Consider the following 23,717-nt stretch of genomic DNA (forward strand, 5'->3'; position numbering starts at 1 on the left):
ACGAGCCTGGTCTAGAGTTTGAAGAAAAGAAAAAGGAAACAGTAAACTGCAAAATCTCAATTTCTGGCTTCCCAAATTTTCGATTCCCAGACATATGGGCCCAATGGGGAATTCCAGGACCGTGGTATGGACCTAAACACAAGCCAGCCTGAAAATCAGGGTCGGAATGATGCGATTCAGGACCTAAGCATGGCCCTACACCAAGGGTATGAGATGGATCTGCATGTCGTGTAATTAGAAATCAACATGAATACAGTGCTCTTCATTTACACAAAACAGCTCTGTCTCTCAGCCCTGGGAACAGCTCTCCTGCCATGGCCCCTCTCCCCCTGAAAATATACGCCTGCCCCAGATCCGTCTCCAGCCCCTCTGTGGTCCGGAGCACCTCCCCGCTGCTGAGCCAGTCGCTGTCTGCGGTTGTGCTGGACAGACCAGAGACACCGACAGATGAGGGCCTCTGCACCTTTGCAGTCCCTCATGCCCTGACCTCACTCATCCCTAGCCGCAGCTTCCAAACCAGCATCACTTCCAGGGACATGGACACAGCAGCCAAGTTCCCCGGAACTGGGGCTGCCGCAGTTAGGGTTGCTGGCTCTGGGGCTGGGATTGGCACTGTGTTTGGGAGCCTCACATCAGTTAGGCCAGGAACCCTTCTCTGAAGCAGCAGCTCTTCTACACCATTCTGGCTTTCACCCTCTCAGAGGCTGTGGGGCTCTTCTGCCTGATGGTGGCCTTTCTCATCCCTTCTCCCCCTCACCTAGTTCTTTCTCCCGTGTCTCATCTGCCTATGTGTTTCCCTCTCATACACTTCCCCGGGCTTCCTGGAAGAGTGACCAGCTCAGGGTTTGACAGAGGGAAGACAAATAAACACTGTATTAATAAGGTGAAAAAAATAAAACAAAATAAAATAAAACAAAACATAGGAGAAAGGGGTTAGTGTTGGGGGCAGGGGGCGCCAAGGGGAGAGATGGCAGTACGCGGAGCCCGGGACAGGGTGAGGAGCACAGGACTGAGGTGGAGCTGACTCAAGCTGAGTGTGGCAGGGGGTGCTGGCTGGAAGGGGCTGGTGATGGAAGGGCCAGCAGCCAGGGCTCCACTCCGAAGGAAGGGGTTCTAGGCCTTGGCTGCTGGCAGTGTGGGTCTGGCCGGCTCACCAGGGAGTCCAGGTCCACGAGGGCGGCGTTGGGGCCCAGGAATGACTCTGCGGTCTTCCACGTGGGGGACGTGGGGGCTGTGGGTGGGGGCTCCCCACGGCAAAGAGCCCAAGACCCCACTCATGTCGAAGGCCCCTGGGCTGCAGGTGGGTGCCTCTCCTGCTAGCAACTCCATCTCCTCCGTGCTGCTCGCGGCTGGGACTGGGATGATGTGGAGATGCTGTCACACACCTGTCTGGTGACTGGGCAGGGGCGGCTCCTACCATGAACTCAGTGGACAGAGGATCAGCGTGGCCTCTGCATATCCCTGGGCTGCTCATGGCATAGCTGAGTCTAGGCTTCTGCATGGGGGCCAGGGGAACAACACAGTGTCCCCATCCACAGAACAGGCAGTACTGCCTCTCTTCACCTGGGCTCACTGTCCTTCCAGCGCCAACTCGGTGGCTTCTTGATGGAAGCCCTCACATGCGGACATGCCAGGAGGTGAGCAGAGAGAAGCTCCAGGCCATGGAGGTCTGTGGGATAAAGTCACAGCTGTGCTCAACAAAGCCCACCCTCACCCAGCCCCCACATCTACCTGCACCCAGTTGGGAGGCTGTGGTCTGGGGGCTCCAAGGTGCCCAGCACTCCCTGGTCCTAGGGGAGCCTCCCTGGGGCAGAGAGACACAAGTCAGGGAATCCCCCTCCTGCTACTGCTCTGTCTTCCTCCCACTGAATCTCAGCTCCTGATGCCCACACAACCTTCTGTGCTGCACACCCCCCCCCACAGGATGCATGGGTGTCCTTGACCTCTTCTTTCCCTTCAGTTCCCTAGACAGGGCTGCAGGGTGACTCACCATGGCTTCCTCCTTTGTGGCTGATCCCCCATGAGTAGGATTGCCACGTCTACGGAGTCACTTCTCAAGGATCTGTACTAAAAATGCAAGGAGATGTGTGGAGTGGACACATACCAGACATGTGGAAACATCAGATGCTATTGTTGGCTGCGGTCACCCCCACCCTCCTCTGCAGTAGACCCCACAGCAAGTCCTCCTGTCCATCTGAGACCCTTCCCTATGACCATGACTCCTCCATCTCTCTGCCTTCCTTTCCTCTCTGACAATTGAAAAGACATCATCAGGAACAACAGCCCACTCACAGGAAGCTCTTGAACCTCCCTCCCTCCTTGAGGGTTGTCTGGGTCTCTGCTGGGTACTACTTACATTGGGGCCACCCTGTTTTGGTGGCACCCTGACGGTGCAGGCAGCCTCTGATGCTCCTCTTCAGAGCCTTCCAGCATCGCCTCCCTCTGCTGCTAGGGGTGGAGGTGGGGCTGGAGCCAGAGCAGGAAGCCCCAGGGCCAGGCTGGCAGTACACCCTGGGAGTGGCAAGGATAGGCTGGCAGGACATGCCGGGAGTTGGGGTCCTGGGGATGGGAATGGGTGGCTGGGAGTCTCTGCCGCCCTGCCTTCCTGTGGCCTTCGCCCCAGGAAATAAGAGGCCCATGAAGGTGACAGGTGCGGTAGCACTCCTCCAGGGGATGTGAGATGAGGGTGCAGGAGCTGTTGAGGTTGATGCTACTTTCTCTTCATCTGGATCCTCATCCTCAGGTGCACACACAGGGTTCCCACTGATACTTAAGCACGGCCCCTGGAGTGCCAGGCTCTTCAACAGCAGGAATGTGGCCATCTCGTTGTTGCACGCCTTTCTCCTCACTGAGTCAATGACCTTCAGTGGGTTAAATCCCACGCCATCCATAACGTTGATGATTGCCATTTTGGGGGCCATAGGGAGCAGCTCAGGAGGACTGGGGGGGTGGGACACCTTGGAGCCACTGGTGCTGCAGCACCTCCTGCACTGTTGGCCGCACCCTGGGGTTGGAGTCCAGGAGGTTCCAGGTGAGATCTTGTGCATCCCGGGAGATGGACTCGGGGCAAGAGCACCTCCCAGATAGCACACTTTGAATTATCTGTGGATTATCCCCATCAAAGGCGGGCTGCCCCATGAGCAGTTCATATAAAATGATGCCAAGGGCCCAAACATCCAGGGGAGGGCCTTCATACCTCCCATGCAAGAGCTGCTCTGGGGCATAGTATTTCAGAGTGCCAGCAACCCCGGCCACCTCCTGCCCAGGGAGGAACCGGAACCCCACCCAAAAGTCAGAGATTTTGGCGTGACCTTGGGAGTCCATCAAAACATTGTGGGGTTTGAGGTCCCCGTGTACAATTCCCTGGGCATGACAATAATCCACGGCTCCCGCAATATCTTGAAATATCCCTTGGGCCTTCTCCTCCGGCAGCCTGTGGTTTTCAGTACTGCAGATCTGTTGCCACAGGTTTCTCCCCATCACATACTCTAGGACCAGGTATACTTCGTCCTTGGTTTCGATGACCTCCAGGAGCTGTATGATGTTAGGGTGCTGAAGGTCCTTCAGGATCCCCACCTCCGATACAATGCAGGCTGCTGGCACCTTTGCCTTCACTAACTCCTTCACAGTGACCAGCATCCCTGTGTCATAGTGTTCAGCCAGGAAGATCCTACCAAAGTCACCTTGGGCAAAGAGGGCCAGCACCTCATAGTTTTCCTGGAGGCTGTGATTACGGGACCTGTCGGTGAGGTCCAGCCAAGATGTTCCCTCATGCCACTCAGCACCCACCCTGTATATCTCCATGGAAACAGAAGCTCCACTCTCCACACCACCAACCCGATCACCAAATCACCACCAACACTCGCCGTCCAACTCCTACGTCACCCACAAGCGATCCACCTGAGCCTCGGCCTTATATAGCTAACAACTGTGACCTCACACTGGGTTCTGTGAGGTAGCAGAACCAATGGGCCCAGGCAGATCTGGCCACACACCCCAGGGCCACCTCACTCTTGCCCACAAGGGTTTGTTTGTCATAAAAAAGGTTACACAGTCCTTGCTTGTGTGGGTTATGGAGATTTTAAGTTTTTAAGTTTTTTTTTAAGTAAGTTTTTAAAATGAAAATCCGTAGGATGCTCCAAAATCCTTTTCCTTTCTGCTCTGAGAATCTGTAATAGCTTTTGTTTTTAGAGATCTCATGATGTCTACGCTCAACATATCCAATTCCCTTTTCTTTAAATTCTTACTGGTCTCAGAGTGATGCTACAATTTCATTGCCATTAGAATAATGTAATGTTCTGTTTATGAAACCTGTCAAGGTACATTAATGCCTATAAAGCTGGCAGGAAGATACCTATCATAATCACTTCCCCCAAAGACAATTGATAGAGAAGTGCTATGCAATTAGACAGGCCCTTGCCTTGCCTCCTCCCCTCCTCCCCCACAGAATGTTTTGTTTTGGAAACGTCAGTTTGTGCTGCTGGGCTCCTGCCCAATGCAGCAAAATGGTTTGTGACTGAACTGTGTGACCTTTCATGGATGTTCTGTTAAGCTCCGCCCCCTCACAAGAAGGTTCTGTTAAGCTCCACCCCCTCTCAGGAATGTTCTGCAACTTGGTCCCTCTGCTTCAGAAATGTTCTGTAACTCCACCCCTGATTCAGTGATCATGCTCACATACCCTGTGGGTCCCTATCTAAGGAGGCTTTCATTTCTGGTTGAGCGCTCTGATGACTCTGAGCCCGCCGGGGTTTGCTGGTGTGGTAAATGGTTTTTTCCTACCTCTTCAACTAGCCATTGGATTCCCGAGTCTTCAAATTATGAGAGTGATGTTCCAGAACCGCTACACTGAGCTATAAAGTTCAGCTGTGCCTCAGAGCTGTGGCACTTGGCTGCAATGCTGAGCTGTAAAACTCAGCCATGCCTCTGAGCTGTGGCACTTAGCTGAGACACTAAGCTGGAACACTTGGCTGTAGCACTGAGCTGCTCTGCTCTGCTGCAATAGTTTTGCAGGATGTCTCAGTCTGCGTTGGAAGTTGTGGTCTTTTATGGCTTGAAACACTTCACTCCATACTCTCCTGGCCTTTCAGGTTTGTGTTGAGAAGTCCGCTGTGATTCTAATGGTTTATGTTTATAAGTGATTCACTGCTTTTCTCTAAGAGCTTTTAAGATTCTGTTCTTATCTTGGATTTTCTGGATATTGACTATGATGTGTGGTGGAGAAGTTCTTTTCTGACTGTGGCTACTTGGGTTTCATATGCCTCATTTATCTGTATGTTAAGTTCTTTCCCCACATTCTGAAAGTTTTCTGCTCTTTTTTCCATAAACAGAGTTTTATGCCATTTGCACTGTCTTGCGATTTTTCACTAATTCCAATTAGTCTTGTCCACACTATCCAGAAGCTGTTGGATCTACTGTCCATGTTCAGCTGTTATAAGGTATCTCTGAGTACTTGATCACTGGCATCAGCCCTTTCTTCTAGTTCTGACATTCTGTCCTTGTGATGACTTGCGCTGTAATCTCTTGGTTTTTGTTTACTACCTTTTCGTGGACTCTGATTCTTTGCTAAATCACTCATTCCTGTTCTGTGTCATTTTGTTTGTCAGCTAGCATTGTATTCATGTCTTTTGTAAACTCATTAATCATTTTGTTTAATCTCCCTTTTTATAAGTTTGAGTAATTCAGAAGTTCGGGGTTTTTTCTCCCCCATGGATCAGCTTTGGGAGGACCTGGAAGTTTTCAGAGGCATTGTGTTGCCTTCTCTTCTCATTTCTTGCCTTGGTTCTGGGTATGGGGGTGGTGACTGCCTCATTGATTATGCCCAAAGCAGGCTGTAGGCAGTGCAGGCTGTAAAGAGTCAAGCCTATGATTGGCTTGTTTAAAGAAGTGAGTCTGACTGAAGCCGACATGACTCCTAGGGTCATTGTGGGTAGCATGTGGGCCAACATCACCCCCCTTGCCAGCAGCCATGGCAGAGGCCAAAGAGATGCCCCGTGAAGCTGTGGGGCTCAGTGGGAGGTAACATAGCAGCCAAGGTTGGGGTGACTCAGACCCAAATTCCATTCCCCACATTAAAACCTTCTTTACTAAAAAGACAAGGTTAGTTATTTTTTGAGACAAGGTTAATTATTACCCATAACCTATGTTTTTTCTGTTCTGTTCCTAATTCAAGAATGCTTTGTCTCCTCCTTTATAAGCCTTGTCTACATCAGCAACATATCCATAGCATCTCGATGTAGCCCCTTTGCCTCAATCTTAACTATGATGTCACCAACAAATATCAGCAACTTGGGTTGGCTGTGGTCTTTTGCTGCCTGCTCAGCACTGGCCATCCCGGCTCCCCATTTCTCTCTTTAATTCTGCCTCTGATTTTTTCTTTCAGTCATGCATCATAGTACACAGCAGTAGATCGGGACCTGCTGCATGGGTCTCCAGTGTGTGTGTGTGTGTGTGTGTGTGTGTGTGTGCACGCGCGCTGTTGTTTCCAGTTCAATTATCGTGGAAAGGCTTCATTGCTATTGTGAAATCAGCTTAGTGAGTGTGTGTTTTTCAGGGATGCACTCCGGTTGTGGTGAAGCATAGGTCTTTTTCCCTGTTCAGTTTGTTCAAGTTTTAAGAACATCTGTATCTGTGCTTTTGAAGGATATTTGTGTGCAGATTATTTTTCTGTGATGTGTTTGTCTGTTTTCAATAATCACAGCAACAGTGAGCTCATGAGTTGGGAAATATTTTTTTCTTTTTAAATTCTCATGACATTGTGTAAAACTGATATCATCTCTAACTACAGTGTTTGGTAAACTTCACCAGTGAAACTATTTGAACCTGGAGGTAGTGGGAAGTTTTAACCAATTCAGTTTCTTCTACAGATATGATGCTCAGGCCTATAAGTTTGAATCATTCTTGTCTTTCAAGAAATCAAAGTTGTTGAACTTATTGGCCTGAAGTTCTCCCCTCATCTCTTTATCCTCTCAGGCTTTAGGATCAACCAGTAGTGCTATCTGGGTTGTTAATTTCAGAACATATTTCATCATAGTGAGAGAACATACTTTGTATAATTTAAATCCTTTTAAATTGATTGAGATGTATTTTATGTCTATAACCATGGGTCTATCTTTGGAAATTTTCTTCCATGTACACTTGAAACCAGTGAATATTGCCCTGTTGTTTGGGTGGAATGTTCCTGTGAATGTCAATCAGTACAAGTTTGTCCATAATGTCAAAAATCTTTGGATCCTTACAAATTCTGATTAATTTTTCTATCAAACTGTGAGAAGGATGTTGAAACGTCTGACTATCACCATGTATTCATTTGTCCTTTTAATTTTTATCAGTATTTTGTGTATTTGAAGCTGTGTTATTAGGTGCATAAATGTTCTCGTTTCTTCTGTGCTTGTGATCAACTGATGTCTTTCTCATGAAACAACCTGTTTTACCCTTGGTGATCACCTTCACTCAGAAAATGACTTCACCTGATGTTCGTGTTGCCGCTCCAGCTGCCTTGATTCATCTGAACTGGGCACAGGTTTCTGCATCCTCTTTTTTTTTTTTTTTTTTTGGTACCGGGATCAAACTCGGGTCCTCATGCTTGTGCAGCAGGCGGCAAAACCACTGAGCTAAATCCCCGGCTCTGCATCCTCTTTTGACTAAGTTTTTCTTTTGTATTTACAGAGGACTGTAATATTGATTTTGCTCAAAGCAGGCTGTAAAGAGTTAACCCCACAATTGGCTTGTTTATAGAAGTGAGTCTGGCTGAAGCCTCCATGCCAAGGTCAGAGCAACTCCCACCCAAATTCTGTTCCCACAACTAAAATCTTCTGACTAGAAAGGTAATGTTCTAATGACAACCACATATTTTGTCTATTCTGTGCCTAATTTGAGAATGCTTTGTCTTGTCCTTTTTGAGCCTTGTTTACATTAATTTCCATAGAAACCACACAGGTTGTTTTTACTCCAATTGGTAGCCAATAAAAGTCAGTGCCTTGGACTGGGAAGGGCCTTTGTTGGTTGCACTGGCATTGGTCATCCTGAAACCCAGCTTTCTCTCTCTTAGTTCTGCCTCTTAGTGGTTTTTTCCCCTCAGGCCTTCATCGTATACTGGGCAGGGGACTGGAACCCAACTGGAACTCCAGGGCTCTATGGTAATTGATGCCCATCGTGGGGGCTTGAACCATGAGCAATCCCTTGCTCAGTAAAGGCTGCTCAGAATAAAAAGGAAAAAAGAAAAATAAAAAAGGAATTGATGATGCTGTACACCTTGCATCAAGATAAGGAAGTCTAAACAGGAAGTAAAACCTGGAAAAAGCTATAGGTGCTTCAGATAAATGAAGGTAGTAAATGGAGTCAGTTGGTACCAAAAATGGGGTCATCACTTTTGGCCCAAGCTGGCCTGCAGTGTTGAAATAAATGCTGCAAAAGATCGTTTAATACAATCATTTTTCACAAACAAGAACTGTAATGAAGAAAGAAGTAAACAGAATGAAAACAGCTAGGAAAGCTCCAAAAAGCATAAAGCAAAACAGTGTGAAACACTCTCAGCTTTAAGAGTATCAAGGGCAGTGCTGTTGTCAGCCAGATGCTGCCTGCAAAGGTCTGGAATCCAAAACAAAGCCAGAGAAACTTCAACCATCCTCTACCAGACATAAAGAGATTTTATAAGAGAAATCAAATGACAAATTTTAGCTAATTGATCAATGTATCTTTGTTGCAACTTGAACTGATGTTTAATTAGCTTGCTTCAAACATTTCTTGTGCATTGTAAATACCTGAATTGTAATTATAAGGTTAACTTGCTCTTTTCTGTACCTTGTTGATGAAGAACTCAAGGTTGCTGCTGTTCTATTATTGGCAGCCAAATTTTAAAATGTAACAATCTGGGAGGAGAAAAACAGGGGGACACTTTAAAATTTAAATCACTGAAGACAAGATTGTTATAGGTTTAAAATAAGTGAGATGAAGGAAAAATATTAGGAAGGCTTTAAGTTAAAGAGCTATATTTTTGCTGTGCAAGGATTTTGTATGTTTGTCTTGTTAGAAGGATAAAGAGAGATATACAGGAGGAGAAGGCCTAGGTATATCGAGAAGGTGTGTGGAAGTGATTTATCAAGGAAATATGCATTTTTGCTTGTTGGTTTCAAGTTTGTTATAAAAGGTTTGCATTATACACATAAAGAGCTTTCATTCCTTCTGATTCTAATTCTACAAGAGATCTCTGTTAATTGGCTTACAAAAAGTTTTGACTAGTCTTATTTACATTTATAAACCTAAAAAATGCAAGAGGATATTTTTATTCAATTAAGCTAAATACATTTGAGGGCACTCTATTTTATAAACAAATTGTCTTATATGTTTTTTTGTTTGTCTGTCCAATCATATTTCTGTTTCATTCGAGCTCTACAGTTTGTTTTTCCTTTTTGCCTTTAAAATTTTTTTTAAAAATATATTTGCCAATATTTGAAAATGTTTTATAAATAAAGGTTATTAAAGCTAAAGGCACAGATTCCTTTTCTCCCCCAGGTTGCTAGCAGATCAAAATGATGTAGTGGATATTGTTGTCTAAATATAACCATTCCAAAACTTTAATTGGTTACAAATAATGTATTAATTGTTACAGTCTTGTTTTTCTAGGTTATTAAAGAAGCTTTGTCAAGGTAACGAAATCAAAACCCTTAAGTTTGGAAAAGCTGCTAGCAGGACTCTTGGTGAACAAAGAAGCAGCTGCATGGAAATATTTTCCAGCCTTTGCTCACTAGAGGGACCTCAACAGTTTCCATAGTCTTACAACAGACTGATTCCGATAGTTTTCATGGCTTTATAAGAGACGTATATCAATGAATATTACTTAAATATGTTATGTTTACAGTGTTTATCATCAAAGGGTTAAGTTCTAAATATACTTTTGTGATATGTTTACATGGTCATTTTCCAAAGATTAAATTTTCTATGAGAAGAACCCCAAGGTTTTTTTTTTTTTTGGACTGGGTATTGAACTTGGGTCTTTGAGCTTGCTCAGAAGGCAGTGAAACCACTGAGCTAAATCCCCAGCCCGAAAAACCCCAAGGTTTTATTGAAAAGATCTTTTCATTGCCAAACTAAATTAAAACACATAGGATTTCATAGAATTGTGATAATTATTATTGTTAATTTTTTGGTATACCAAATGTATTCATGTTTTCTGGCTGTACAGGTTTTCTAATATATTGTTTATGGTAACAACCTCCTTTTGATTCAGGTATTTGCCTTTCTCTTATGCTCCAGCTACTTATGATAACAGGTATACTTATTTATAGGCTGATGTGTTTTCTTTAGGGGGCACCCTATCAAAGGGGATCAATTTAGATAAAAGTTTTTTTGTGTGTTTTGGAGGAGAATGAGTATGTTTAACAATGGCTGTTTTATACCAAGATGGACATTTAAGTGTGTTACAAAGATAATGTCATCATGATTGTCATGCTCAAATATTGTGTGTGGCTCCTCATTTGAAGCTTTTCTTGGTTAACGTTTTACAGGAATTCAATTACTAGAACAATCACGATTGATAAAAATAGCAGCCTTCTATATTTTATATTTCAAAATGCTTGACATCCAGATAAAATTATAATAATTAAGTTCACTACTCCCATTGCAATGCTAATGGTATTGATCTTCTCTTCTGGCTGTGCAACAACTAAAGTTTAGAGACCAGAACTAGAAAGATAATTGGGCTAAGAAGACACCCAATATTTTGGCCCTGACCCTTCAAGGTCTACAAACAACCCAGGACATGAGAGAATCTTTTCTACAAGATCTTACAACTTTGGTATGTCACCCAACCTCTTGAGCAGGGAGACTGTGGGACACCAAAAAGATAAAAATCAATAGTGTACCAAGGGAGTGTCACTTAAGGGAAAAAAATCTCCCATGCTTTCACAGAAAGCAACATGGTCAAGAAAGGCCATGATACCCTGATAGCTGACACTGACAGGAGCTGAAAAGTTCTATACAGGGTTCAAAGGAATGTCTGAGGAGATTTAATTGACCTTGATAGATAGCAAGTGGTTAATTCTTATGAATATAGGTCTCACCTTAACTTAGTCTTGAACACCCCGTAGAAAAGTGTAATCCAAACATATATACAGTGAAAACCATACTAATAAAGTTGGATATAAGAAGGACCTCCAATTGCTGACCTCTTGTGGCAGTTTCTAGCTACATTGGTGGCTCTGTTATGGGTCATTAGAAAAAACTATGGTAAAATTTATAGACCTCAACAAGAATTTTAAAAATTTTAACTGAAATTGTTTTGTACAGACAAAATTAAAGAAAAATTATGACAAACTATCACACTGATAGATAACCTCCATTAGTAAAAGGGTCTAAGAGCCAACAGGTTATAATAACTATTTTAGTCCTTTAAAAACAGTTTCTGAATATGGCTCTTTCCCCAACCTGCTTTTTTATTTTAGTACTTATGCTTTCATTATACATGCTCCAATTTCTTAAAAAACTTGTTTATTCTTGCTATAGGCTGCCAAATTCCATGTGATCATATAGATAAAATCAATAACAAATGTGCTTGATATTTTTTAGCAAAATCCACCAGATTGCCTTTATAAAGAGAATTTATAATGGCTCAATTACAACATGATTTTTATTTAAGGCCTAGGAAATTAGCTCCCTGAAGGGAGCCCCTATCTGTGGTCTTTCCTACATTGACCTATCTCAGCTCAAAGCAATTAGACAGAAACTACACCCCTTCTCCCCTAACCGCAGTTGGAGATGCTCTTCACTTGATCTTAGCCAAAAGGCCGAGAAGCAATGGAGATGCTCTTTATAGAGGAAATTATTATAGACAGCTAAGTCAGTTAAAAATATTACAAGTCCTTGTAACCCACAGGTACAAGCCATTGTTGAGTGTACTCACCTTTCCCTAAAAACACAATTACTTAAAGAGAAAAAGGGGGTACAGTTACCTCCACAAGCTCAATTAGATCTTGTTACTTTCATTTAAAAATTTTTAAATCTCCATATTGAAGGTCAATATACTCCATTGAAACTCCAATGATGCAAAGATAGATCTACAGACATATCATGGCCACTAGTGTTGTCAAAGGATGTTCTAACTGAATAGCTCAATATAATTAATGACATAGGGCTGGGGATTTAGTTCAGTGGTTCCGGCACCTGCCTCGAAAGTGAAAGGACCTGAGTTTGATTCCTGGTACCAAAAAAACCAAAACAAAACAAACAAAAAACCCAATTAATAACATAGGGGCCAGGGCATGCTTATTTTTCAACAGAAAATAAAAAGATGCTGTGGCCATCATCCCAGAATGTACGATCACGGATCAAGATGATGGATTCACTGCAAACAGCACGATGTGGAATCCCTGCCTGAAAGCCATGCAAGGGCTGCATCTGAGTGACTCCCCTCACCTGCTACAGCCCTGGGATCTGCAAAGATTTCCAGAACTAAGGCAGCTGCTGTTTTCAAACAGAGAAGGGGGAGATGCAGAGGATTGTACTATTGATTATGCCCAAAGCAGGCTGTAAAGAGTTGAGCCCACAACTGGCTTGTTTATAGAAGTGAGTCTGGCTGAAGCCTACATGCCAAGGTCAGAGTAACTCCCACACAAATTCTGTTCCCACAACTAAAACCTTCTGACTAGAAGGACAACGTTCTAATTACAAACCTGTATCCCTGGTATAAATCCAAGTTAGTTACATTAGTTACTTAGATTTTTTTTGTATCCATATTTATGCATCATATTGACTTACAAATTTCCTTTGATACATTGAACTCCTCGGGTGTAAGCATGAAGGTTGTTCTCACTCATGAAAGAAGTTGGGGTTATGGTTCTTCTTTTCTCTGGCCATAACTATGCAATCTTAGAATTAAGTTTTAGGTGTGTTAGAATTAACAGATGTAACCAGCCAGACCTGGAATTTTCTGTGGCGATATATTTGAACAACAATTCTGTTTCTCTAACGATCAGAGGAGTTTAAGTTTTTCAATGTTTTTCTTGGGCCATTTTTGATTAATATATTTTTCTAGGACTTAGTCCATTTCACCTAAGTTTTCAAATATATCATTATATATATAAAGTTGTTCGTAATATCTAATTTATTTATTTTTGCAATGAGGAATAATTGCAAAGTACTGAATGCACTGATCTCAGATCTCCAGTCAGTCAGTTCTGACAAATGCACATCTCCCCACCACCCACACTCACTCAGAGGCAGTAACACCCATCTTTCTTTGTCCCTTCCCAGGCTCCAGTCCTGAGCGTCCTGTTCTGATTCTGCCACCACAGACTGGTTTTGCCCATCCTTGCCGTCATGTAAATGGAACTGGACAGTCTGTGCCTCTCAGTGTCTGACTTCTATTCAGGTTGATGTTATTAGGATTCATCTACATTGTCATGAGCATTGGGAGTTCTTTTAACTGCACAGATTGCAGGGATAGAATACAGTTTTATTCATTTTCCTGTGGATGCACATTTAAGTTCAGTTTAGGCTGTTGTGACTAAAAATACTATAAGATTTCATATTTAAAAATTTTGGGGCCAGGGATTTAACTCAGTGGTTCCGGTGCCTGCCTTACAAGTGCAAGGTCCCGAGTTCGATCCCCAGTACCAAAAAAAAAAAAAAAAACTCCACAAAAAACAAACTTTGGTGGACATCTATTAATTTCTATTAATTTGGATAAATAGTTAGAAGTGATATTACTTCATAACAGCAGTTTCTACTTTTAAATTTGTGAGAAACTGCCAGTTTCCAAAGGACAGTATCATTCTGTCTATTCCCAGCAGTCATGCAGGAGGGTATGGTTATTCCGTATCCTCACCAACCATTGGATTTGTCTGGCTTTATCAGTCATTCTGGTGGATGCACAGTGGCGTCTTCCTGATGACTAGTGCTATGAAGCAATTTTTCCTGTGTTCATTGGCCATTCATCTACCTTCCCTTAGAAAGTGTCTATTTAGGGAGTTGGACCATTTTTTATTGGATTGTTTGAATTCTTGAAATGCAGGAGTTCTGTATGTATCTTGGGGTTATTATACAGAGTCCACAAAAAAAATGTATACATTGGGAAAAGCAAAACTTGTATAAATATTTTAATACTAAATTTATTGTATTCATCATGAGATTAATACAAGCCACATTTGGCCTTTACAATTACAAGTAGTGTTCAAAGTGGTTGCCTTTGGCTTCCCGACATTTATTAGCATGGTGAGCTGCTGAAGCGCATATACACTTTTGTGCAGACTCTGTATATATTCATTCTCTATGAAAATACTTAGGAACATGTATATTTATATATCTCTTACCTAATACAAATATATGAGAATATATATTTTCTTCCCATTTGATACTTGCTATTTATTTTTAATAGCATGTTTTTTAATAGCATGTTTTGATGAGCAGTGTTTTCAAATTTTTATGAAATGTGATTCTCAGGCTTTTATTTTGTGGTTAGTGATTTCTACCATTCTATTAAATCTCTGCTTCCCCAAAGGTCATGAAATATCCTTCTGAAGCTCTACAGTTTTTTCAGGAATAAAATATACATTTATCCCCTTAAAATTCCAGATGCTTTCCTGATATCAGTAACAACTTCTGTTTCTTGTTCCTTCTCTGGCTACATTCACTTGCAGTTGTTCAGTGTAACACAGAAGGCACATGAGATGGCTCAAGCCCCTGTATCCTCTACTGACTTCTCTCTGGCATACCAGACTTTTAAAAGCAGGAGAAGCTTTCTGTAATGGTAACTACTGAGTTTTTGCTAGTTAATCTTCAGTTAATCAGAACCACACATCCCACTGGTATTCCAGTCAACTCAGCTTTATATCCATAAAAACATGGCACCCGAGATAGAAACATTTCCCTTTTCTTAAATTTCAAGAGACCTCAGCCATCAATTCCTCTCACTACCTTCCTAAAAGTATAAAATCAAATAGTATTTATGATGAAAAATTCTCTTCTATACTTAAAAGAATTTTTCCGTCATTTTCCAGAAATATCTGATATACTTTAAGCTGAATTACACGTTTTGAAAACTTGAAGTTATTTCACATATATTTTATTTTATTTTTTATTTTTTTTCATGTATTTATTTGCTGTTTCTACTTCTTCATCTGAGAAGAGTATATTCATCAGATACCCATTTTTTTGTATTAAATTCCTTTATTGGTACATTGTAGGTATACAACACAATTACATTTCTCATTGGGAACTGTACCTTTACATAATGCATCTTGGTTCTTATTTTTTCCCCATTCCTAGCCCTCCCTTCACGGCCTCCACCCTTCCCTATTTACAAAGACTTTATTTCCATTTTTTTCCTTTTCTCATATTTTTCCTTTCCCTTCTTTCCTTTCCCCTGCCCCTCCCACTACCCCTACCCTTTGGACATTTTCTTCCTATTTTGCATTATCAATTATTCATTCTAATCATTGGTACATTTTAGGTATATAATATAATGACACTCATCATTGGAAATTTGCACCTTTACATAGTCTCTCTTGGTTCTTATTTTTCACCTTTGCCCAGCCCTCCCTTCAACCCCTCCATTCTTCCCTATTTATAAAGATTTTGTTCCTATTTTTCCATTTTCTCATATTAATCCCATTCCCTTCTATCCTTTCCCCTACCCCTCCCACTTCCTTCCCCTTTGCCCCTTTTCTTCCTATTTCACATTACCTATTATACATTTAGTCCTTCTTTACACTTTCAGTTAACTTTTTCTTGCTCTAAAGGATGATCACAATGTTGAAGTGACATCTCTAAAGGATCAACAGTCACCACAATCAGCTCAGCCTTGGGACTCATTGGCAGCATCCCAGACAGACAGGCAGGTCTGGTGACACTGCTAAAGGGTAGAGATGCAGGCTTATGCTGTAACTTAGAGACCCTGTTTATGTCATGTTACTGTGAATTAATATGAAAAGCTGTAGGATGTAATGCATTGCTCTAGTATTATGAATATTCTTTTCTGAATTATTTCTTGGGCATTTACTAGGCTTCTATTTAGCATTACCGCAAACACTAGCAAGTAGGTATTTTACAACCTCAAATATAAAGTCAGTTTTCTTATTTTTCTGAAATTAGTTCTTTGAGTTAAAAGGAATTCTGCAAGAAAACACTGATCCAGCTCACCTAATGGTCAAAAAAATGAAAAATAAACCGAACTGCCTATGTATAAAAGAACCTTTCAATTCCAAAATTTTCAAAAGACTTTGAGCTGGCTGATCTATGAAATGATACAAGAAGCTGCTGAAACAGCTGCATTTTTTATACAATTAAACCCAGCTCTATTTTCCCCCAAGGTAAAATAAAGTGGAAAGTCTGCCTTTAAGTCATGCAGAGATTTAAATAAACCCTATTTCTTTTAAGAAACTAAAATGTTTCTTATGTTACAGTTGTAAATACTCATCCCACTCAAAACTACTTTTTGTGGCCATTTATTTCTATGTTAGAATCTAGATATGAGTCTAGATCATACAGTATATTTGGCCAAGACGTATTATAACACAAAAGTATGTATCAAATATTATTTCTGGTATATGTCCAGCCTCAGCTCAGTCGGCTCCTCCACCTGCTCCCTCCCTAGGACTTGGTTCCCAGTGAGCTGCACTTGGCAGCTCCCATGCTCTCTTACAACCTCCGGAAGTGCCTGACCCCACAGCATGCAGTTTGCTGCTGATCATCAAGAGACTATTCCACACCCCCAGGCACCACAGGCCATTGCACTAGGACTTTCTCTTGTTGCTGGGGCTCCTACATCAGCAGCAGCGGGGTCTTGGTGGTGATAGCACCAGCCCCACCACAGAGTACTACTGAGCCCTGGCAGCCATGGCCCTGACTCTGCCCCCAGGTGCCAACTCTGTCCTAACTATAATCCCAGCATCACCATCCCCCGCCTCCCAACATGGCTATCCTGAAGGAGCTCTGTCCAGCAAATGGGCCTCAGTGTTCCTGTAATCATCATCAAACAAGAGGGGCAGTCAGTGTCATGGTACACAGGGAACTCTGCCAAGCAGAGAAAGGAGTGGCCCACACACTCCAGAGCCACATCGCCACCTTCTGATGGGCCTAGACTACAGCTACCTAGACTCTGTCCTCACCCCTCCTCCTTCCTTCTCCTACTCCACTGGTTCCTTTTCCTATGAGTGAAGCCGACAGGCTAAGGCTTCTTCAGACCCTCAGACAGAAACCTTAAGTGCCCTGGATGTGTCAGAGCTCCTGACCCCAGAGCCTGGACACCCCGTCCTGTCTGACTCCCACTGAAGCACTGCTGCAAGGGGAGGGGGAGATGTGCCTAAGTGCAGGGCCCCTGTGTGCTCACCTTCAGGAACAGGAAGCAGCAGGCACGATGTCTACCATCATGGGTCAGAGACTGGAAGGATGACGAAATCGGCTGTTGGAAAGCCTCACCTTTCAGATGTACTGTCTTCATTGACATCCCAGGAACATCCATTTTGAGGAAATGATCTTTGGGAAAAAACCAAAAAGCTAAGTTATAAATAACTGTTTGGCTGCACTGTATGTCGTTTTCACTTATGGTCATATGAATTGAGAAATTAAGGTTACTCATATGCATAGCAATTCTGGATGAAAAAACAAAGGGAAGTGCTGTTTTTATTGTGAGAGGAACTAAAGAAGGAGGAAACGGCCTGGGTAGCATGCAGTGAATAGAAGAATCTCCATAGTGGGATTTGCCTTTTGTGTATCTCGCTTGGCCCCATGGATTATCACGTGAATACACAGATCACTGAATACAGAGAAAGCAAACCTGGGGAAAAAATGATACTGGGTTCCATTGTTCTGGGACCAGTAACACATTCACAGTCCCCTTCAAAGCACCCCCAGAGACCCTGCCCCATGTGAACTGCACAGCCCGGGTGACCCCAGGAGCTCCACCTGCCAGAAACTACCCAGCAGCACTCCTTCCCCCAGGCAGCATTTCAGGTGGGCGATGTGCTCCACTCCTGGTTCAGGGTTGACAGTGAAAGGAAGACAGGTCACCACTTCAGGATCTGACAAATGCCAGATTGAGCAGGGCCGCTGTAAACTCCTCAGCTGTCATCAGCAGATTCAAGTGCTTTTCCTAGAACTTTGTTTCCAAAAGTCACAGGCAATGCTTGTCTCTGACTTTCTGCTTCTGCCCAGTATCTCTTTCTAGAGCTCCAGAGTGTGTTACTTCTTGACATCAGAAAACCCTACTGTGCTGATTGTGTCCATAGTGCTTTTGTCACTCAGGTCTAGACAGAGACTCCCAAGCTGAGGTTCATCAAAAACTCGAGCCTGAGTAAGTAACATGAATGCATTATCTGCTCTAAGATGTTTGGGGACAAATTCCACACAATGTGCTTCCAAGGCCAGAACAGCACATTTCACAGCAGCACACAGAGTGGTCTTGACTGTTTCTGGGTCAATTTGAACCTCATCTGGATACAGAAACCTGAGCAGCACCAGGAAGGTGGCGGGCTCCATCTTCAGCTGGATAGGCCCACTTTGTGGCCATGCCACCTTTCAACACGACATCAAAAGTGGTGATGTCAGCTGTCAGCATGATGGGGTACTCGGGGTGCACTGTGGCCCCCCGCTGTCTCACAGCTCTTACCCAGCATGACGCACTTGTCACTCAGCAGATGCTAGGTGAACATGCAGCAGATTTGGACCTATGTGAATTTAGCATCAAAAGGAGAGAACGTGATGATGTCTACTTGATGTCACCTTGCTGATCCCTCTCACCAATGTGTCAAGGGAACTTTGAAGAAAGTTTGGGTACAGCTGTCCCCAGGTGGCTGTTATTCAGGAGAGGGGAAAGTAAAATCTAGAGACAGGTGAAGTGTTCCAAAGGGGACTCCAGTTCTGTCCTCCCTAGGGAGGGTCCTGTTGCCTTTCTACAGAAGCACACACATTAGGATATTTGCAATCAGAGCTCATTGGAAGGAAGTTGTCCAGCACCTGTGATGCAGCACAGAAGCCCTGGTTTCCTATTATGCAGGGGAGAAGAAAATAAAATTAAGTGAAGTGTTGCACTGGGGACACCACGTTGCTCGGCTCCCCAGTGAGACCTTGGCACCTTCCTAAAGACACAGAAATTGTGGCCCTGAAGAGGCCCTAGAGACACTGTTTCTTACAGAACAAGCTGGTTCGCCTCTGGTGCACAGAACTTCCTGGGCGTCTGTCTGGGTGAGTGGCCCCATTCTCCACAGCGGTCCAATCAGGGGGCCGCATGGTCCTGGGAGGGCATGGAAGGTCCACACTGGGCTGATGAGTGAGGCTTCCGGTCTCTCAGAGGGCCGTCTGGCTCTCACTGTCCGCTCTGCCCTGAGGACTGTGTTCTCTTCAGTGCAGTGAGGATATTTTCTCCTTAGGGTATTTAGTCTTTTAATTTTGAGATCATGAAATGGGGCGATTTTCTTTCATAAAACCTGTCCATTAATTTTAGGCTTCTGTTTATTTCCTGAATTAAATGACTTGCTCACCCACCTCTCACAGTTGGCTAATGCTTCCCCATTAAATAAAATGTAAAAATAAAATCACTTTGAATCTACTTTGTTTACCTCTCTGATTCAAAACACTTGAACAGAAAACATTCTTTTTTGGTATATTATCTGTGCTAACAGATAGCCGGATTCTGCTCAGACAGGAAGCTCTTCTGGCAGGATGGGAAGCAACAGGTGAGATGCATGGCTATCTTGGGGAAATCAGATAAAAGACTTAAAATTCCATCAGAGCTCTTTCAACACAGATTACAAAACTATGCCACTATGATTATAATATTTATATCTTCTCTCTTGGGCAGGGACATAATTGGTCAATTTTCAAGAGAACTGCATTAAGAACCCCCCAAAAAACCACACGGGAGGAATTGTGTAATAATGGAAATAACAGTCAATATTTCTTTTTTAAAATATTTTATTTTATTGGTACATTTTAGATATACAATATAATGACATTCATCATTGGAAATTTGCACCTTTACATAATCTCTCTTGGTTCTTATTTTCCCTGCTTCCCCTGCCCTCCCTTCAACCCCTCCATCCTTCCCTATTTACAAAGACTTTGTTTCCTTTATTTCATTTTCTCATATTAATTCCATTCCCTTCTATCCTTTCCCCTACCCCTCCCAATTCCCCTTCCCCTTTGCCCCTTTTCCTCCTATTTCACATTATCTATTATATCTTTTAGTCCTTATTTACACTTTCAGTTTCTCACACTAGAAAAACTATTCTGTATTCATACATGTGTGCCTATTTATTTCACTTAAGAGTATTGGCTCAATGTACATCCACTTAGCTATAAATGTCTCTAATTTCTCATTTTTTATGGCTGAGTAGTACTCCATTTTATAAAAAAAAAACCCCACATTTTCTTGATCCAGTCTCCAGTTGATGGGCATTTGGGCTGTTTCCAAGTTTTAGCTATCACAAACTGTGCTGCTATGAATATGGGTGCACATATATCACTGTGGTATGATTCTTTTAATTCTTTGGGGAAGATCCCCAGCAGTGGAATAGCTGGGCCAAATGGGACTTCCAGTCCTAGTTCTTGGAGGTATCTCCATACTGATTTCCACAGTGGTTGCACCAGTCTACACTCCCACCAGCAGTGGAGCAGTGTTCCTCTTTCCCCACAGCCCTGTCAGCATTTGTTATTGGTGGATTTCATGATAGCAGCCATTCTTTCTGGAGTGAAGTGGAATCTCAGCGTTGTTTTCATTTGCATCTCTCGAATGACCAGTGATGTTGAACATTTTTTCATGTATTTATTTGTTATTTCTACTTCCTTGTTTGAGAAATGTCTGTTCATTTCAGATGCCCATTTTCAGATTGGGTCTTTAAATTTGGGAGGTCTGATCTTTTTAAGTTCTTTATAGATTCAGGATAGTAGACTTTTGTCTGAGGAAGAGCAGGTGAAGATTTTTTCCCACATTGTGGGTTGTCTCTTCACACTGCTGGTGGTTTCTCTTGCTGGGCAGAAGCCTTTTAATAAGAAAAGATCCCACTTGTTGATTGTGCTAGTTCACAGGCAACAGAGGTTTTGTTCATAAAATCTTTTCCTACACCAATGTCTTCAAGAGTTCCACCGGAACTCTCTTCCAACCAGTTCAGTGTTTCTATTTTAATATTTAGATCTTTAATTGATTTAGATTTTAGTTTAGTGCATGGTGAGAGATACAGGTCTAGTTTTAATCTTTGGCAAGTTGAAACCCAATTTTTCCAGCACCATTTATTAAATAGGCTCTCTTTCCTCCAGTGAGGGTGTTTGGCTCCTTTTTCGAAGATGAGGTGGCTGAGTGTGTCTGGCATTGTTTCTGCATCTTCTAATCTGTTCCACTGGTCCTCAGGTCTGTTTCTTTGCCAGTACCATGCTGTTTTTATCACAGTAGCATTGCAGTATAGTTTCAAGGTGGGGATTGTGTTATCTCCTGCCATGTCTCTGTTACCTAGAATTGCTTTTGATATTCTGGGTCTCTTCTTGTTCCAAATGAACTTTTGGATTGCTTTCTAGAGGTCTATGAAGTATGCTGCTGGGATTTCAATTGGGATTGCATCGAATCTATATAGCAGTTTTGGAAGTATGGCCATTTTCACTATGCTGATTCTTCCTACCCAGGAGCAAGCGATGTCTTTCCATTTTCTGATATCATCTTCTGTCTCACTTTTCAGAGTGCTATAAGTTTTCAGAGAAGAGGTCCTTGATTTCTTAGGTTGATTCCTACATATTTCAGTTTTTTGGATGCTATTGTAAAAGGAATTGTTTGCCATATTTCTCTCTCAATGAGCCTACTGTTTGTGTAGAGGAAAGGTGTTGATTTTTGTGTGTTGACCTTATATCCAGCTACTCTACTGAATTTGGTTATTAAGTCTAGAAGACTTTTGGTGGAGTTCTTGGGGTTTTCTATATAGAGTATCATGTCATCTGCAAATAATGACAATTTGACTTCTTCATTTCCTATCTTTATTCCTTTTATTTCTTTCTCTCGTCTAATTGCCGTGGCTAATGTTTCCAGAACTATACTGAACAGGAGTGGTGATAGTGGAATACTTGTCTTGTTCCTGATTTTAGTGTGAAGGATTTCAGTTTTTGACCATTTAGTATGATATTGGCTGTTGGTTTTTAATAGATGGCTTCTATCAGTTTGAGGTAGAGACCATCTATTCCAATTTTTTGTAGGGTTTTTATCATAAATGCATGTTGGATTTTGTCAAATGCTTTTTCTGCATCTATGGAGATAATCATATGGTTTTTGTCCTTGGCTCTATTGATATAGTGTATTACATTGATTGATTTGTGTATATTGAACCATCCCTGCATCCCTGGGATGAATCCCACTTGATCAAGGTGAATGATCTTCTTGATGATCTTCTGCATTCTGTTTGCCAGTATCTTATTAAGGATTTTTGCATCTATGTTCATTAGTGAGATTGGCCTATTGTTCTCCTTTTTGGTTGGGTCTTTCTGTGCTTTGGGGATCAAGGTGATGCTTGCTTCCAGGAATGAATTGGGGAGTATTACTTCCCTTTCAATTTCCTTGAAGAGTTTAAACAGTAGTGGCAGTAGTTCTTCTCTAAATGTCACAGAATTCAGCAGTGAAGCCATCAGGGCCCAGGCTTTTCTTAGTTGATAAGTTTTTAATTACATTTTCAATTTCATTGGTTGATATTGGGTTGTTTAGAATTTTTAGGTCTTCTTCATTCAACTTTGGTAATTCATATGTATCTAGGAATCTGTCCATTTCTTCTGTGTTGTCCATCTTATTGGCATATAGGTTCTGGAAGTAGGTATTGATGATCCTCTGGATTTCTGCTGGGTCTGTTGTCATTTCACCCTTTTCGCTCCTAATTGCATGGATTTGGGCCTTTTCTTTCCTTTTTCTGACAAGGTTGACTAAAGATTTGTCAATTTTGTTGATTCTTTTGAAGAACCAACTCTTGGCTTCATTGATTTTATGTATTGTTCTCTTAGTCTCCATTGCATTGATTTCTCCTCTGATCTTTATAATTCCCTCCCTCGTATGAGCTCTGGGATTGTCCTGCTCTTCTTTTCTAGAAGCTTTAGGCTCAGCATCCGGTTGTTTAATTGGGCTTGTTCTGTTTTCCTAATATGCGTATTCACTGCTATGAATTTCCCTCATAAGACTGCTTTCATTGTGTCCCATAGATTCTGATATGTTGTATTGTCATTGTTATTTAATTGAAGGAACTGTCTAATTTCTTCTTTCATTTCCTCTGTGACCCATTGGTTATTCAGAAGTGTGTTGTTCAATTTCCACGTGTTTATGAAATTTTTCCAGTTTCTTTTGCTGTGGATCTCCAATTTCATCACACTATGGTCTGATAATATATAGGGGATAAGTTCAATTCCTTTGCACTTACTTAAACATGTTGTATGGGTGAGTATGTGGTCTATTTTTGAGAATGACCCATGTCCAGCTGAGAAGAATGTGTATTCTGATTTTGTAGGGTGCATGACTCTGTAAACATCTGTTAAGTTCATTTGTTCAAGAGTTCGATTGAGTTCTAGTATTTCATTACTTATTTTTAGTCTAGTTGATCTATCTATTTGTGACAGTGGGCTGTTGAGGTCCTCCATTACAATTGTATTACTGCATATATGACTTTTCATGTCTGTTAGTATTTGTTTTATATAGTTGGGTGCACTAGTGTTTGGTGCATAGATATTTATGATTGTCATCTCTTCCTCTTGGCTTCTTCTCTTTACAAGGA

The 23,717-nt window shown here is 42.2% G+C and overlaps 1 protein-coding gene and 2 pseudogenes across 3 annotated transcripts in view; 1 reads left to right on the plus strand and 2 right to left on the minus strand.

The window, feature by feature from the left end:
- The first annotated feature begins 224 nt into the window (after positions 1-224).
- Positions 225-937, plus strand: LOC101712129 (ATP synthase F(0) complex subunit C2, mitochondrial pseudogene; annotated as a pseudogene).
- Positions 856-23,717, minus strand: part of Hsd17b7 (hydroxysteroid 17-beta dehydrogenase 7) — a 65,543-nt gene continuing 42,681 nt past the window's right edge. The window contains exons 10-12 of one of the 2 annotated variants that reach the window (XR_015443009.1): positions 17,321-17,466; positions 1,991-2,062; positions 856-1,669 (exon numbers count right to left, since the gene is read on the minus strand). Coding sequence is in view for 1 of the 2 variants with exons in the window: in XM_087190874.1 (XP_087047000.1) it covers position 1,669; positions 1,991-2,067; positions 17,321-17,466 (224 nt within the window). In the remaining variant the exon portion in view is untranslated. Of the gene's footprint in view, positions 1,670-1,990; positions 2,068-17,320; positions 17,467-23,717 lie in introns of both variants that reach the window. The other variant, XM_087190874.1, reaches the window with a different exon arrangement.
- Positions 2,075-17,283, minus strand: LOC147823931 (sperm motility kinase 4A-like; annotated as a pseudogene). Its single transcript, XR_015443011.1, has one exon. The product of XR_015443011.1 is annotated as a sperm motility kinase 4A-like (transcript).

Source organism: Heterocephalus glaber, unplaced genomic scaffold, assembly GCF_053883595.1.
Source record: "Heterocephalus glaber isolate CG9 unplaced genomic scaffold, H.glaber_assembly_v1.0 deba00001561, whole genome shotgun sequence".
Taxonomy (NCBI): Eukaryota; Metazoa; Chordata; class Mammalia; order Rodentia; family Bathyergidae; genus Heterocephalus; species Heterocephalus glaber.